This window comes from Plectropomus leopardus, chromosome 12 (genome assembly GCF_008729295.1).
Source record: "Plectropomus leopardus isolate mb chromosome 12, YSFRI_Pleo_2.0, whole genome shotgun sequence".
NCBI classification, from domain to species: Eukaryota; Metazoa; Chordata; class Actinopteri; order Perciformes; family Serranidae; genus Plectropomus; species Plectropomus leopardus.
The window spans coordinates 13,390,523-13,407,771 of record NC_056474.1 but is presented as its reverse complement, the minus strand read 5'-3'; the positions used below and the strand labels follow the sequence as shown (position 1 = coordinate 13,407,771).

The window sequence follows — 17,249 nt, the reverse complement described above, 5'->3', positions numbered from 1 at the left end:
TTAGTGTTCTCGGTAATGATAATAGCGTTGCTTAGCACTGTAGTTTACCTCTAGTATGTGAGGCAGTGTATGAAATATGGCACAATGCTGCGTTTTATGGTGATTGCTTTATTGGCTGGGTTTTGAATCTCAGTACTTTTTTTGGTACCTACTGAAATATTTCTGTAGCACTGAAAATTGAAAAAAAACATTACTTGAAGGGATATTTCACCGATTTTGTATCAAAACAGTGTGTAGGTGAACTGTGGTAAACTTCCTTCACTAAAATTAAAATCTGATGAAACGGTACAACAAGGCAATGCTGATCGAATATAAATCAAGCTTATGTACTGCACTGCCTATTTCTCCTTAGTGCCCCGTTTAGCTGTAATAGTAAGAATTTGTGAACAGAAAGTGGGCACCACTGTGGTTCCTGCACAGTAAAAACGTAGGCCGAAATCTGATCAAACTGTAAAATTTTGCAGCGCTGATTTAATATGAACCCAGATTCTGTTACAGCATTGTCTGTTTATCGCCTCAGATGTTTTCAGAAACATGTTTTAGCTTACCCTTTAACTATAATACGAGATTGTTAATTACCAGCCGGTCACCATTCTGTCAAACTGACGAGTTTGCCCACCAGCAGAAGTGTTTATTGGTCTGGTGCGGTGCAGTTTATTCTGATCTTGAGCAAAAGCAAATGCCAGTGTATCTATGTCTTTCTACTGCATTGACGGCCTAGTTTTATGTGAGGACCCTCTTTATATCAATGAAATACTTCTTTAAGTCGATCTAAGATTATTTTTGTGATGTCACTTGAGACAGTGATGGTTGGGGCTGAAGAATTTGTAGTTTTAAAGCCAGGCATTTCTTTGTTATCAGCTGAGATGGACGGCATAGTGCTGCAAAACTTGTCTTTAAAGCTTCACTATGTAGGATTTAGTGGCATCTGGCAGTGAGGTTGCAGGACTTAAACTTGTACCTTGTGTGAAGTATGTCGGACAGCTATGATGGCTGATACAAAACGCTAATATTCTTAAAAAGGGAAAGTTTGTGACTCTCTCCGATAGAAATTAAACACCTATTAGAATATTAAAGTCTTCAAGTCTCTAATATTTACTGTGCGTAAGTAATTTTATCAGAATAAATGCACTTATGTATTAAGAGTAAAAGTACAAGTAAATGCTGGTAGTAAAGAAAAAGCTAGTGGTCAGAATTCTGAGAATAACACCACAATAAACATACACCACCTAAAAAACTGAGCTTACATTACACTGGAAGAAAAACATTTTTTTTGCAACTTGAAGGATTTAAAGAAATAGATCGACTTTTTCCTTCCCTCCCATTCCTTCCTTCATCCCATCCTCCCTTCCTTCCCTATTTTGTACTAAGATGCTTAGGGGAAAAATAGTGGGATAAAAGTTGAAAGAAATATAAAAACGCAAGAACAGATACTCCCAAAAAATACTTAATTACTGCAACTTAGTATTATTTCTTTGTTAAATGACACCATTCATTTCACTATTATGCTGTTATATTATCGTTGCGTAAAATGGTCTTAAATGACAATAACATTGTTTATCGCATTTTTTAAAGGCCAATATATCATCCAACAGAAGTAGTTACAGGTAATTTTGATTACATTGGTTTAGGTTGCAGGTTTTATTAGTAATTCCGCAATAATCGTTGTTTCTTTATTAAAGCCCAGATTCCATTCAGCTGAAATGACCAGATATACAGTAAATTAGATGTGATGTAACATAATATTCATTTATTTTCCTTGGTAATGATAATAGCACTGTAGTTTACCTCTGGTGTGTGGGTCAGCATGAAGTGCGTGCTGCGTCTTCTGAAGACTGCTTTATTGGGCTTGCATCAGATGCAGATGAGAGCAGGATGCTGAACTCCTTGAAGGAGCGGGGAGGGGAGGACTTGTATTAGTGATACTTGTCATGTCTGCTGTAAATCACGCTGCTTTTTTTCAGGTTCCTAGGTTGTTGTTGTTTTGTCTCAGAATGCTGTGTGGCAGGGATGAATGGTGGTGATGTTACATTATCATGTGGCTGTCGCTTTCACTCCTGCTGACTGGTCTGTGACAGGCCCACACACACACACACACACACACACACACACGGATGTATACGCACACACACGGTTGTGTCAGGAGCAGGCCTGATTTATTAACTGCTGAAACCCTAGATGACGTGTGCCCACACAATCAATACAGAGCACAGCCACTGCCTGCCCCTCTCTGGGGTCATGTGATGTGGACAAGCGCTCGGCAAGAAAGGACACACACACACAAACACACGTATATAGGCTACAGTGCTGTGGAGTGTATTGCATTACTGTATTGATGGGAAATGGATCCAGTCCAGCGTTGGCTGCTAGCTGCCAGTCAGAGGCAAGGAGGGTAAACTTTCATCATGGCTGTCAGGGACATCACTGCTGCCTTGTTTGACCGTAAATCTTCCTAATTGTGACAGAATACTTCAACATCATTAATTAAACATGTTTTCATTTAAAAGCACTTGCAGGGCGCCAGGCTGGGTGCTCAGGGTAGTCTGCCAATGTGCATAGCTTTGTGTTTTTCCTCTGTGCACATGCACAAAGTGTATGTTTGTGCTGCGTGTTTGCGTGCGTGCACCTTGAGTCCCCCCGTATGAGTGGGTGGCTTAATCGTCATGTTTATTTACACTCCTGTTGTCTGCAAACAGCAGGCAGTGTGGCGATGGGTATGAGCCAGCTCTTAAGGAAGTAAAACAGCAGAAATTAATTTAGTCAATAACCAAAACAAAGGCTTATTCTTAGAATTCCATTCATTATTCAGGAAACGGCTCGGGAATTGTTTATGATACGTATTCATTTTTTATGCCTTGCCTTTTTGGGTTTTAGTGCCCCACATCTCAGGGAAGGAATTATACAAGAGCATGCACAAAAGGAGAGGAGGGAGGGATGTAGGAAGCGACAGAGAGGGGGAATTGTGTCCTCTCATTGTTCAATTAAGTCTGTCAGTAATGATCAAGATGAGATGATGGCCATCTTCCTTTTATAGATACTAATCTGTGACTGTCCGTGGAATAAAGGAGAGCAGTATGGACTCCATGCCTTTGTTACCTATAGACTGCAAAGTGAGTATAAAAGGTTTTTGGCGCTACAGGGAGCATGAGATGTATTGTAGTAGAGGGGCCTTCTCTCCGTCAGGTGATTATGTTAATGTATAGTTGCAGAGTTCACAACGAGCACTCTGACTGGCATCGAGGTCTAATCGATTTCATTGCTATTACTGAACAGAAATAAATAAAGCTGATGGCTGTGGTTAGGGTAATTATGCCACAGCACAGTGAATTGTTTGATTTTCCTTATTAATTGTATTTATTTAATCCATTTCATGCTTTTAGTTGTGCACTCGGGGACTTGGAGGGAATGAATAAATCACTCTTAGGCTCATTAGATTCCCCCTCTGGTTGGGATGTGCCACTATTTTGTCAGAATTAAATTGGCGAGTGTTATAATTTCCCGCTGGTGTGATTCACATGAAAAATATCCACATATTCATCTACCAGCACATGTGCACATGCTCCCCGCCACACACACACACGCACCGTGCACCCCATGTGAACTCCTGACCTTTTCCAGCCGTCTGATAGCCATTGACATTTGCCTCTTGAGCTGAGCTTGCTCACGTGTTGGAGCTGATGGGAATGGATGATGTTATTGCTGGAGGAGGAAAAAAGATGGAAAGAGGAGTGGAGGGGGAGGTTTAAAGCTTGAAAAGAGGAAGACCGAGGTAGACGAGCTCCCTGCGCGGCCCCGGGAATCCATCTGGACCCCCTGCTCACCAGAAAGGTCACAGGGCGACTCAACCTTACATCCTCATTACAAAAGAGCCGTCGCTTGTGACTGTGGGCTACAATATGGCTTCACTGCTCTGTCACACAACCTGTCATTTACCCTCACTGTCCACAGTCATCATGGAAGAGACACACAGGCTGGAGTGTAAGATTGTCCGCTTGAAACATTTTGATAGATTCGTGGATTAAAGCGTGTATGAAAAATGTTGTGACAGCGTGAGCTTTGTCTTTGTCCTTGAAGACAGTGGATGGAATGGAGGGCTGCACCTGGTCGGCTGTTTTCAGCACCTCTGAGAAAAGCAGGACACGCCGCTGCTTTACCGAGGGAGCCTTCTGGTGGCAGAAAGAGGCAGAGCAGTGCAGCTGATAAGAGAATAAAAAATCATGCTGAAACACCTGCATGTTTTGTTCTCTGGGAGAATTAAAATAGCTTTTGTTCAAGTAAATTTCCTACAAACTGAGCCCATATCACATCTATTACTCAGAATATCTGTGTGTGTGTGCGCGCATGCATGTGTGTATGTGTACATTGCGTGTATGTTGTTTGTGCATGTCTGTCTCAGCAGGCCTGTCTTTGCTGTGTTTACACTTCACTCTGCACGCCACGGGAGCTGAGTGTCAGTTGAGAGCTGAGCGCCTGTAGGTGTGTGAATACATGCAGGTTCAAACCCCTAAACAAAGTGTGTAAACAGACCTCAGAGTCAGTCCTAAAAGCGCCCTTAGTCCTGCTAAATGAAGATTACAACACTATGAATCAGGCATGGGACATTTGAGGTTGGTGCATGTGCAGCCTGTTTTTGCAGTCTCACTTACTGTTGGTTGACCAGCAGTCTCTTTTGGTGCTACAGGACAGGAAATTCACAATTATCCTGATAATGAAAATTCACCGCATTCAACTTGTTGTGAGTGTTTTTTATCGTGATCTGAAATAAAATCGTATATCTAGTCCCAACCATGAATACTGCACTGGTGTTGAAGGTGTGATATTAACTCAGTAGATATTATTTGTATGATATTGGGAGAAGCACTTTAAAATAACTGCATGTTAAGTTCATCGTAAGGTTATTATACTGAACTAAAACTAAACTTAAGGAAAAAAATCTTAAGACTAACTGAAAAAATATTTTGTACTTACAAAACTAACTAATATAAAATAAAAATATACATGCTATGCCTATAGTTTTAGACTGTCAATTTGGTCAAATTCGTCACCACGACAAGCATGGCGTTGGTTGTATAGCAGAACCTGAACTTCTTAAATCTTACCCAGTCTTGAAAAATACTCCTCATATTATTAAAAAACTTATAAAAACTAAAACTAATATGGAAACTAATCCAAACGTAACCTAAGTGAGCAAACCCACTGTGGAAAACTGATACTGAGTGGAAAAAAAAACAAAGGTTACAAAACCATAATAAAAAATAAAAATGAATGAGAAATACAAAACTATACAACAAAAAGGTTCTCTGTGCTAATGTCAGTGTTAAAATACCCGTCATAATCAAAATTGTGAATTTTGAACCTTTTACCTTTACTATGCTTTTTTCTGTATAGTAGGACCCAAATTTAAAATTGTGTATCCGTAGTTCATCTAGCTCTAGGAACTCTGTGATTTAGCTGTGATCTCCTCGCCTGATTTATTTGAGCCAGGTGCATTAATACACTGCATCTAATGTGTGTTATTACTTTGTTTTTCTGTTTAGATAGCGTCTGACAAGATAATAAAGCCGTCAGCCAGAAACTAAACATAGCTGGAGCATAAGGAGAGCAATGAAAGATGAACTCTGGTGAAAGGCTGTGTTAATTTTTTTTTTCTACATGAAATGATAGTCAGAATCGATGAAATGATAGTTTTATGGTCCTTCCTAGCTGCCAGCCTCTGTGAGGCTGCAGGATTTTATGGCGCGGACCTGAACTATTAAATCGATGGCCATATTTCAGGGAGTTCACTTGGTAGGCCAGAGTTAAGACTCTTTCACAGTCAAAGTATAATTCTTGCGGCTCAGTCATTTTGAACATCCGTGTAAACGGGACAGTCTTCATGTCATCTTCTCCTGTCGTCCACAGTGCTCAGTATCCGTGGCGCCCAGGAGGAGGAGCCTCCAGATCCTCAGCTGATGCGACTGGACAACATGCTGCTGGCTGAAGGCGTGGCTGGGCCAGAGAAAGGCGGCGGGTCGGCAGCTGCGGCAGCTGCAGCAGCTGCCACTGGCGGCGTGGGTGCGGACAACTCAGCGGAACACTCTGACTACCGGGCCAAGCTGTCTCAGATCCGACAAATTTACCACACAGAGCTGGAGAAATACGAACAGGTGGGGAGGAAGAGTGTTTTCTCAGCTTTTATTTTGACATAAATTCACATTGTAATGTAAGTATTTTATCAGCAAATACACAAGTGCCATTCTCATATACCACACAATGAATGTGGATATTAGACATCATTTACCTGCTAAGCCTTAAAGGGACAGTCCACCCCAAAAACTGAAATACTTTGTTTTCCTTTTACCTGTAGTGCTGTTTATTAGTCTAGATTGTTTTGGTGTGTGTTGCAGCACTGGAGATATCGGCTAGAGAAATGTCTGCCCTCTCTCAAATCTAATAGCACTAGACAGCACTCGGCTCAAAGCGCCAAAAAAATACATTTGAAAAACTCAACAGCAATGTCTCTTTCAAGAAATTATGACCAGATTGTCAAAATAATCCACAGACCTTGTGGTGAGCAGTTTCATGTAGGAACTTTTTTTCCCTGTAAAACTACACCCGCTGACCGCATCACCACGCAAAAGATGCATGCATCTACTGCACCACTGAGCTAGATAACATTACAACTCAGCCGAAGAGTATGCCGTCAATGTTTACATCTCGCACTGTGACAAACACGAGCCTCTCACCTGTGAGTAGATGCACATTTCCTTCTGTGCAGTGATATGGTTGGCAGGTTTGGTTTGGTGGAAAGAGAATAGCTCCTACGTACAACTTCTCACAACAAGGTCTGTGGATTATCTTGAGTAACCGGGTCAGGATTTCTGGAAAGACACATTGCTGTTGAGTTTTTCTCTGAACTCTTAGCAGCTCATACTAGAAGATCTAGATTAACAACTAATTGTACTGGCTCAGTACAGGAAAAATATTTTTGTTTTGTAGTGAACTGTCCCTTTAATTCAACCCCCTCATAATAGAAAGTGAGGAGGAAGAGTCCAGTGTTCTTACTCTACCTTTTTGAGCAATATTTTGTTGTTTCATGACAGAAAATTCCTCCCACTACTCAGCTGACGACTGTAGGATGTGTTGTAATTTTAAATCTCTCTTTTCTGTTTAAATGTGCAACTACTGAAAAAGTTGGACATCGTCTCGACGGGTGGTGGATATGGACAGAGGCATAACTTTAAAAAAAATGTCAGTGATTTTAATCTTTATAAACTGTTGTAATGTTGACATGCACAAAATATGTGTCTTGACGTGATTAAATTGCAAACATGGTTACCGTCTTCCTTAATGGGAATGAAAGATGTAGTGATGAAACATTACACAAATTCACAACTGACCTTTGACCTCTTCCTACAGAGAGGAGCAAGCAAGACGAAAATGATCTATTCTTGGATAATAAAAAATAAAATGAATAATTGCAAGAAAAATAATGAGGGATTGAGACTTGGCCTTTACATGTTTTTGTAACATATTCACGCTCATGTTCCTGTGTTTCCTTATATGGTGAAAAATATGCAGCTGAGATGGATTTAAGATTTAATAGAAAATAAGAGTTTTGGCATTGTCTTTTTGCTTGTCCTTTGTCCAATGCATGTTGGAAAAAAAGCCTAAATAGGAATAATTTTTTAAAACTGATGGATGAGGTATTTTCCTGAGAGTTTTTAACTAAGCATAATTCTATTGAAATCAGCTCTCACAGGCCAACTCATGACAAGCACTGCTTTCAGAGATGTTATCTTCAGCAGGCAAGCAGCCATTATATCAGTCACACACCAGCTCGTTTCCAAAGACTGTAACGTCTTGTCATTCGCTCCGAAGTCAAAGCGTCCTGGGTTTGTCATCTTCTCCCAAGGAAGGCTAGTCATCGCTAACTGTCACAGTCAATACACACCTGAGCATTTCTGTGTCACCACGCTACGTACACCTTGTGCGTGTATGAGTGAGTAGTGTCTGGCGTGTGTGTGCAAGCAGAACGGCTGCTCGGTGCATCACTTTGACTGACGTAACCCTGGTGTTGACAAGCAACAGACACCTTGACTCTGAATGCAGTCATATCCAGTGACTGATTCAGACAGAGAGAGAACGAGGTAGACTGAAAGATGGAGTAAAAAGAGAGGGAGACAGTTTAAACCTCTTGAACGTTAACGGGACTGAAAGCCTGCTGTCATTTTAGATTTCTCTTCACTTGTCACATTTTCTCTCCCATTGAAGAAAAGTCTTTTAATATTCAGAGCACCGCAGGTCTCGCTGCCTCCACTGTATGACTCCACCGCTACATTTGTTTGGCGTGAAACATCGCGCAGTGTCTGCTGCTTTAATTTAGACCATTCTTATTACCTCTAACGCGTGCTGCTGTTATACTGTCAGAGCTGCTTCTGCGAGGCCGAGGCCTACCAGTGAAGGTGCAGCCGCTCCAGAATCCAATTTCACCCTTTTGTTCTGTGTGAAGCTGTTGAGTCTCCATGATAGTTCGTCTTTTTATGAATCCTGTCTGTCTGTGCATCCAGGCGTGCAATGAGTTCACCACCCATGTGATGAACCTGCTGAGGGAGCAGTCTCGCACACGACCCATCTCGCCCAAAGAGATCGAGCGCATGGTCAGCATCATCCACCGCAAGTTCAGCTCCATCCAGATGCAGCTGAAACAGAGCACCTGTGAGGCCGTAATGATCCTGCGCTCACGCTTCCTCGACGCCAGGTTTGTGTGTGTCCATGTGGGCAACAAATCTAACAAAACTAACCTTTAGTGTTCATACATTGTGCTCCAGTTTTCATTATTTAAAGAAAGCTTTGTGTGTCTTTGTTGCCATTGATCACACTGATTCTTAAAGTATTTTAACAGCTTTTTTTTTACCGGTCTTTAACCCTTTGAAACATGGATTGACATCAGTTTTCTTTGGCTGCCTACAAACGCTTTTCGCAAGCATTTAAACCCTTGAAAAGTGAGCAAATTGGTTTGGCTTGTTTTAAAGACATGGGAAAAAAAGGCAATCAGCAACTTGGCAGGAAATGTCCTGCCAATTGAAAATGACCTGAAGATTATCTTTAATAAATAAGAGAGACTCATTAGAAAATTGTCAAATAATAGGAAAAATCTAAGGAAAATATTTATTATAATAAATCTATAATATTGCTTATATAATATATAATCAATACACATTAAAAACTAGGTTACAGAAAAACTTACATTTATTATTTTTTTACATTTTTTATTTTTATGTATTTATTTTGTGTTATTTTAGCAGGTCTAGGTGGTTAGGTTTTTCTTTTCTTTTTTTTTTTTGCATATTTCAAGTGATTTTCATGTAACTTTCTTGCTAATTTTTCAGTCATTTCTTGTTAAGTTGCTCATTGCCTTTTAATGTTTTTGAAAGAAATCACACTAATCTGCTCAGGTTTTAAATGGTAATTTTTCAGCACTGTTCAGACAAACTAAACTATTCTGATTCAAATGAAGGTGCAAATGAAGAAGGATTTTTAAAAACAATACGTTTCTGTTTTGGCTGTCTCTTTTATGTCCAGACGAAAGAGGAGGAACTTCAACAAACAGGCGACAGAGATCCTAAATGAGTACTTCTACTCCCACCTCAGTAACCCCTACCCCAGCGAGGAGGCCAAAGAAGAGCTGGCCAAGAAATGCAGCATCACAGTGTCACAGGTAACCAGAATCAACCAACGCCATGTTCACTTAACACAGCTTTAGTCCTGATATTCCACTTGCTGAAAAGTTTTTGTAGTGCCCTGATAAAAAGCCCCAGATTAGAGGCAAATCAGTGTTGGCTTAGCATCAGCACTCGATCATCATTTGTGGACTGTGTGGAGACGCATCCCAGGATAAATATCTGGACCTGTCGTTGAGCTTCAACCTGTGAGAGCACATGACTCGGGTTGAGGTACAATAGGTACTTTACTGTGTAATCCCTTTCCCACTGCAGAAAAAAACCCTCCAACGCCCACTAACATCTGGCTTTTTTATTCTATTTGAAAGGTTACAATCAGCATTCACTCCTGGGTCAAATGGCTCTGCAGTAGTGGAGGGTATTTATCAGCTCTGGCTCTTAATTGGCAGTGAAGAAAACACAACACCTAGTAAAATGTGCAAATTATAGCCCCTTAACCAGTAAGATTTAATAACAGGCAGCCAGAAAAATACCATTTGTCTCCGAATAAGTAGTGCTCAAACATTGCTCCAAATTAGTTTACACTGAGTTTGATAAAGAGACTGAAAACAGTGTGTAACCACCATTACATTTTCATTGGCCTCCATGCTGCTTTCTTCTGTTAAGTAACCTGTTTTCTGGTGTGTTTGTGACATTGAATGTAACACACCAGAATAAAACATACACACAGAAAGACATAGAGGAAAGGAGCCTAGTTTTAGTGGGTTCTCCCGTTTTTAAAAACCCACATGTATGCGCTTATTTCGTTGGAAAAGGGATATATCTGTTGCAGCAAAGACCAAAGTTGTCACTGCACTTAGAGGAAACAGGCTAGAATTGTAATTAAGTGTGAGAACTACTATTTTGTGAACACAAGTGCCAAAGACAGCATCAACAAGCATGACTTCAAGGAAAGTTCTGCGAATGCTTGGATCCAAGCACACAACTTGGCGAGCTTGTTTCTGGGGGATATCTTTACTGAGTCATACTGAGCCAAAATAGCAACTTTCTCTGCAGGATTCTTTGCCATTGAATCACTGAATTTGCATTTATAGAACAGCCAACAGGAATACCCTGTCTCTGAAATGACCTGTGATTAGCCAAAGTCTCTTGTCACAGATGTTCAAAGGCCTGAAAACAGAGCCGAGAGGAGGTGCAGAAGTCTAGTGTTTGCTCAGACCACTTGATTTACAATATGCTCAATGTTTATTGTGACATGTTTTCCCTGTGACGCCACAATAAAACTGCCTACCCCAGCTTTAAGTTTTAATCCAAAATCCAATTTTTGTGCTGAAGAAGAATTTTAAACAGAGCCGATTATCACTGAACCAACCAACAAATTATTCATAAACTCACATGGTTCCAAATTTAAAGATTTGATGGACTTAAGTACTGCACAGTTGATGTATAAAGTAAAAAAATATATATCTGTATCCAGAAATTGTTAAGATTAAGGCAAGGCAGGAAGATTGTATTGCACATTTCATACAAAAGGGCAATTCAGAGTTTTTTACAGAGAAATTAAATATAAAACATAAAGGATACAGATTGACTGTAAATGAGTAAAGACAAACTTAGAGTGAGTCAGTGTGAACTCAGTATAAATGTCAAAGGAGTCAATTTGTGGAATAGTTTTGAAAATGTGTAAAACACTTAATAGATAAAAAAATAAGATGATAAATAAATATAAAACAGAGTAATTAATACCAAGATGTGTATAGAAATATGTGTTTGGGAATTCTGGATTTACAGAATACAACTATATTTTGATTATTTGTTTCTTTAATTTTTATTGTAGTAGAGAACTGTACAAAACTATTAATGTAAAAATGTAAAAGGGGTAAGTGCGACAAGCTAAAGCTTCAGCCTACATATTTTTAGCCTGCAAAACTTTAGCTTTAACTTAAGGTTTAACGCTGTGAGTAAAATTTCAGACTGTTTGCAAAGCTTAGAGTTGTTCTGACTCAGCGACTGTGTCTTTCCATCATTATTTCGACAGGTATCAAACTGGTTTGGGAACAAGAGAATCCGATACAAGAAAAACATCGGCAAGTTCCAAGAAGAGGCCAACATGTACGCAGCGAGGACCGCAGTCAATGCAACGAGCGTGTCTGCTCACGGCAGCCAGGCAAACTCCCCATCGACTCCCAACTCAGCAGGTGAGCTCAATCACAAACTGACTGCAGACCAGACTGGATTATATTGAAAGAAGCTTTATAGGTACAAATAGATGCATACGACAGAGCGCCATCATGTTCTCGCTCTTCTCACCTGAGCCCCGACTCAAGAATCGAGTCTCTGGTGCTGTTTCATTTGGACTAACAGATTTCTTCTTCTAAACTAACCCAGTAATATAATGCTTGCTCTTCTTGTTGCTTTTTTCTCGTTCTTCTCCGCCTTTTCTGTCTGTCTCTCTCACTCATTTTCTCCCTCTCCGTCTCTGTTATTGACCTCTTGGTCTTGCGGATGTTAATTTTTTCCTGCCTCTTGTCCGGTTGACCCTGTGCATGCCATTAAGCTGCTCAGAGGGCAAGCGGAGTCTTTTGTCATATAGAGACTTCGCAACTGTATTGGATTATGACCGGGTGTTGAAATCAAGTTACGCGATGGTCTCTTTACATCTGGGGAGCTTAGGGTCCATTAAAGGACGAAGACGATTCTTTGGGTCTTCCTGCAGATCAATTATTACTTCCTTAATGAAACACCAGCAGCACGGACGTTTAACAACAATACAATCCATAAGGCTCGTTTTAACTGGACTTAAACAGTTTTATGATGATTATCTGTCTCATGGTTCTTGCTGGTTGATTTTTCCTTGTAAATTATGGCTCAGTGATATTTTAATGTGCGCAGACTACATCTGGAGCATGCAGGTTTGCAAAGAAAGGCTTTTTCATGATGCCTACACCCTCCCAAACTAACCCACTTAATGCACTTTTGCTTATGCATGATCATTTTAACTCCTTATTCTGTTCCTCTCTTCTTCCCTGGTCTTTGTCTTGCTCTCTTTCTTCCTCTCTGCCTCTGTATTCTCAGGTTCTGCTGGCTCTTTTAACATGTCAAACTCCGGAGACTTGTTCATGAGTGTGCAGTCCCTCAATGGGGACTCATACCAAGGGGGGCAGGTTGGGGCCAACATACAATCCCAGGTAGGCGTCTCTCCAAGGTTAGCAACCCAAAGCTCTTGAGATCTCATGTGAAATTGTTGAACCACTGTCCAGTCTGGAAGTGCAGACGCCCACAATGACTTGACCTACACACTGAATCAAAGGTTAAACTCAGCCTGAAGCGTTACATTAACGTAGAAGCCATTGTCAACCCACGGTTGAGTAGACGACTGCAGACAGTTTTGGAAACGGTGCAGCAGTCATCAACGCTCCTGACAAGAGTTCACATAGCCACTGGTGCACTGCGGCTGCCTGACCTTGCCCCAGTGGACAGTGATGACCAGCGCAGTGTTTCGGAGTGTTACAACTCTCACCATAGATTAAGGAATCACTACCCGTGGTGATATTCTCATTTGGTTTCAGTGCTTTTGGCATAATTTCTCCATCCCCTTTTCTATTCAGATCAGCTTTCCAAACGCTTTGGGTCGTCCATGAATATGCAGAAGGGACGACCCTTGTAAGAGATAAAGAGGTCTTCAGGGTTGGCCTTTAATTATTGAAACTCATGTTTCCTTTAAAGGGTTATTTTTCTGAACAGAGCGACCTAGCTCTCGGTCCACTACAATTAAAAGAAAAAAAAATAGAAAGTACTACTTTGACTGAATTGGCCTGCGGAGCCAAGTGGGCTTATTTGCAGGTGTGTTTTCATGCATAACCTGACAGGCTGCTCTGCTAAAAGATACAAAGCAGCTTCCTGTAGATCTGTTAAACCAGTAAAAGCACTGAATAAAGCTGTGTCATGTTATTAAAATCAGTGTTTTTCCAGAGTTGCTCGTTGCAGAGAGGCTGCTAACTACGATGGCCAAAGCAAAAACGCAAAAATGCTTATGTCTGTTCAGCTACATTTGCAACATGGCAGTTTGTGGACAAGGACCCGCTCCATATATAGATATAAATGTCTCATTCTAAGGTAACCAAAAAACTATGATTATATTTTAAGGTGATTATACACTAAAGAAAATGTATTTTCTTCTATTTCCTTCAATATATCCCAGTCCTACCTACTGGAGCTTTAAAAGGCATTGAATTTATTAATCTAATGATAAGGCCTAAACTGGCAGTAAAAGTCTAAAACTACTCTTGCAAAACATGCAAAAATGCAAAAGCATGGAAAGTAGGTTTTATGATTTTTTTTTTTATCATATTACATTGTAAATTCTAAAAATAATTGCTAACATAATTTTTAAAATAATTAACTGAATGCCTGTTGCATTAATGTCACATAGATCATGATGGTGGAACCAAAAGCACTTTGCTGTACTTTATGAAGGTTTTTAAACTCTGGGCATCAAGGCAGTTGAATCCCAAATGCGGATAGGAAAAAGTGGTGCAAAAAGTGATTATATTGACGGCTATCGATATATAGCGATATGAGTCACAATTTTAGTGAGAATGGTTCATTTTGCATTTCATTTTCAAATGATAATATTGTAATTAAACAAGCATTTTCCCTGAAGTCTGTTAAGCTGTAGAAAACCTGAACATATAGTAGAATATTGTCACTAGTGTGCAGCTGCATGTAGAAGAGTGAGTTGCAAAGTGTTTTTATGTCTGATTTTGATGTATTATTTATCCACAACAGCAAATACATTCATAATTAGTTACTTCTTGTCGCCTCTCTTGTATTCATGCTTTGCGACGCTTGTTATCGAGCTTGTAATAGCAGCCAAATCGTTCTGATTCGCCGTTTGTAACCTTTTCCTGTTTATGGTACCCTTTTACTATCAGACTGACCTTTCCTTGTGCATGGCTGTCTTTGTTATCCAGAGCTTTTGTCTGACCAGGCCTTTTGTCTGTGTGTCCCTGCTGTTCCAGGTGGATACCCTTCGCCATGTTATCAGCCAGACCGGAGGATACAGTGACAGCCTCGCAGCCAGCCAGATGTACAGTCCACAGGGCATCAACGTAAGACCTGTAAACAATCTCCTTCTGTCCTTCTCAACGTTTTCTATGCTGTCTCACTTCGCGATGATTCCCCAGTTGCAGGATGTGTGTGATGTTGTGTAATTCTGTGTGTGTGCTGGGATGCCACTTAGCAGAGTGTGCCGGGGTTGGGCTGTTGTCCAGCCAGTTGCCCCCCTGCTCCAGTCGTGCCCTAGGTGGCAGGCAATGAGGCAGCTACCAGGCTGAGGAGCTGGACACGCTCCTGGTCTGTCGGAGGATATTAGCGTTAGCGAGACACCTGCAGTCGACAGGAACAAGGACACAGGTGTCATCCTCCCTCCCAACACTGCTCTCACATTGGCACCATAGGACAAGTCATACCTCCCAAGACGAGGTTCACAATACAAAAAGAAGTTGCTAATTCTTAAAATAACTCTTTAACTAGCCTGTCAAAGCTTGGGCCTGTTTTCTAGGTCTTCTTGCAGGGCTGGGCGGGGTGGGACAGGCGGCACTGGAGGCAGTGTGTTAGCATGTAGATCCATAGCGACAGCCAGCGCGGGGCTGAACAGAATCAATACGACAGTCACAGGGACAGAAAGAGCGGGGCTTTGGGCTAACAGTCCAAGCACATTGGTCAGATCATTCATCCACAGGAACAGCGGCACTGACAGCCCAGCCTGCAACACCCCTCCTGCTAAAATAAGAACATGGGTGCATCAGGCTAGTTACAACCTACAATAGTGTCGGCTGGAAAGACATGTTCAATACACTCTTTTTATGAAAAATGCAAAACTAACAAACTAGTGTTAGTGGAAATTTGGGCTCAGTCAGAAAGAGATGTAATGAATTATCGCCATTATGAATGTGTTTCTTATGTAGTACTTTTACATTGGAGTCTCAGAGCTATGCATTTTCTAAAAAAATAAATACCCCAGATGGTTGTTAAAAATAAAGAAAAACAACACTGCTCTGAAGGTGTTTTCACAACCCTCAATGACTCCTCTATTTATATGACAAAAATGTTCTGTTTGCTCCATGTTATCATTTTTTGTTTAGTTTTTCCTGAGCTGAACAAAGATCGTAGCCACAAATTAAATATCTTCTTGCTCAATTTACACAATAACAAAATATTATAAACCAAAATTTAAAGTTTTCAGTGTCAGTTATACTCTGATATATTGATGGTTCTTTTCTGTATTTTATAATTTCATAGAAAAATAACACATTCACATTTTTAATGTTTTGCCTGTGTGGTATGTCATTACCAGTGGCCTGGATTTAGAAATACAGTCGCAAATTGAGAAGAGAGTTAAAAAAAAATTTGTGGTACAATAATATTTGACCATAATTTATCTTATTTTATTTCAGTTCGTAATTGTCTGATTTTATGTAAGCTTTTATCCTTGGCTTCCTAGAAATGTTGAAATATGACGTTAACATTAACATGCCTACTCAGCTATTCTGCAAAAGTTTATGAACACTGTGCAATCAGCAGCTTTACACATCGTAAAACTGACAATAAAAAGTCAACTAAATCTAAAAATAATAAGCTAAAATTCAGACTCAGACAGGACTCGAGTCTGCTTCCTGTGTGAAAGTCGGGATCTTGAACCATTCATCCACCACGGTTTATTCCCTCCATGGACTGTGTCGCTCTTCCTGCTACGTGACCTTACTTTCTATGAGATTTTTTTCTCTAAAAATTACCACTTTAATCTCAGAAAATACCCAAGATTGGCAGGTAGCACCAGCCCTAATCATGGCCTCTTTGCCGTAACCCTTAAATGCTATAAATATATATTATATGCTATAAAAATCAGGGAAAACACATTAGAAATGCACTACCAAGAAAAACTATTATCATGCAGCGATGTATTTAACAAAATACTTTTGATTGTTAAATTAATAGTTACAGTTAATTGTGGGCTAGATTTTAGGCTGTATAATAGAGAAGCAGAAATATCAAAGAATAAAGTGCATATTGGTGATGACGATATGAGCGTCTTATAGTTCTTTTATTTTTCAAAAAAAGCACTTTAAACTAAACATTTCAGTGAATGAAGTGTTGTTTTTATTTAGCCTAGATAATATTTTTTTCTTCCTAAGATCTACTGACTGAGCTCTCGTGCTTCACCTCTCCTTCTTTATCCTTGCACAGCAATTACACCCCTCAAATTGCTGGTGGGTGTTGCCTCTCTCACAGACTGGGAATGTTTTTTTTTCTCTCATTCTTTCTTTTTCTCCCTCTTGCTTCTGAATAAGATGACAGACAGTCTTTACGCGAAATAACAGGGTTTGGAAATAAGAGGCTGCCAAAGCACGTCCCCAGCTCTAACTAATAGCGTGGAAATTGCAATTAATGTCCTTAATGGTCTTTAGTCAACCTTTTATCATGATGGGAGAAGGCCTCCATTTTAAAGAGCTATTTTTTTATTGTGATAATTTATTCTTTTATCAACCATCTCAGGGGTATATTCTGAGATATATGAAAGGTCTG

The 17,249-nt window shown here is 40.2% G+C and overlaps 1 protein-coding gene across 2 annotated transcripts in view; it reads left to right on the top strand.

Annotated features, from left to right (window-relative positions):
* pbx1a (pre-B-cell leukemia homeobox 1a) overlaps window positions 1–17,249 on the top strand; it is a 61,434-nt gene that overhangs the window by 41,633 nt on the left and 2,552 nt on the right. Inside the window, exons 3-8 of one of the 2 annotated variants that reach the window (XM_042498306.1) lie at window positions 5,902–6,146; window positions 8,550–8,740; window positions 9,565–9,700; window positions 11,701–11,860; window positions 12,738–12,850; window positions 14,684–14,773. In XM_042498306.1, coding sequence (XP_042354240.1) covers window positions 5,902–6,146; window positions 8,550–8,740; window positions 9,565–9,700; window positions 11,701–11,860; window positions 12,738–12,850; window positions 14,684–14,773 — 935 coding nt within the window. The remainder of the gene's footprint in view (window positions 1–5,901; window positions 6,147–8,549; window positions 8,741–9,564; window positions 9,701–11,700; window positions 11,861–12,737; window positions 12,851–14,683; window positions 14,774–17,249) is intronic. The other variant, XM_042498307.1, reaches the window with a different exon arrangement.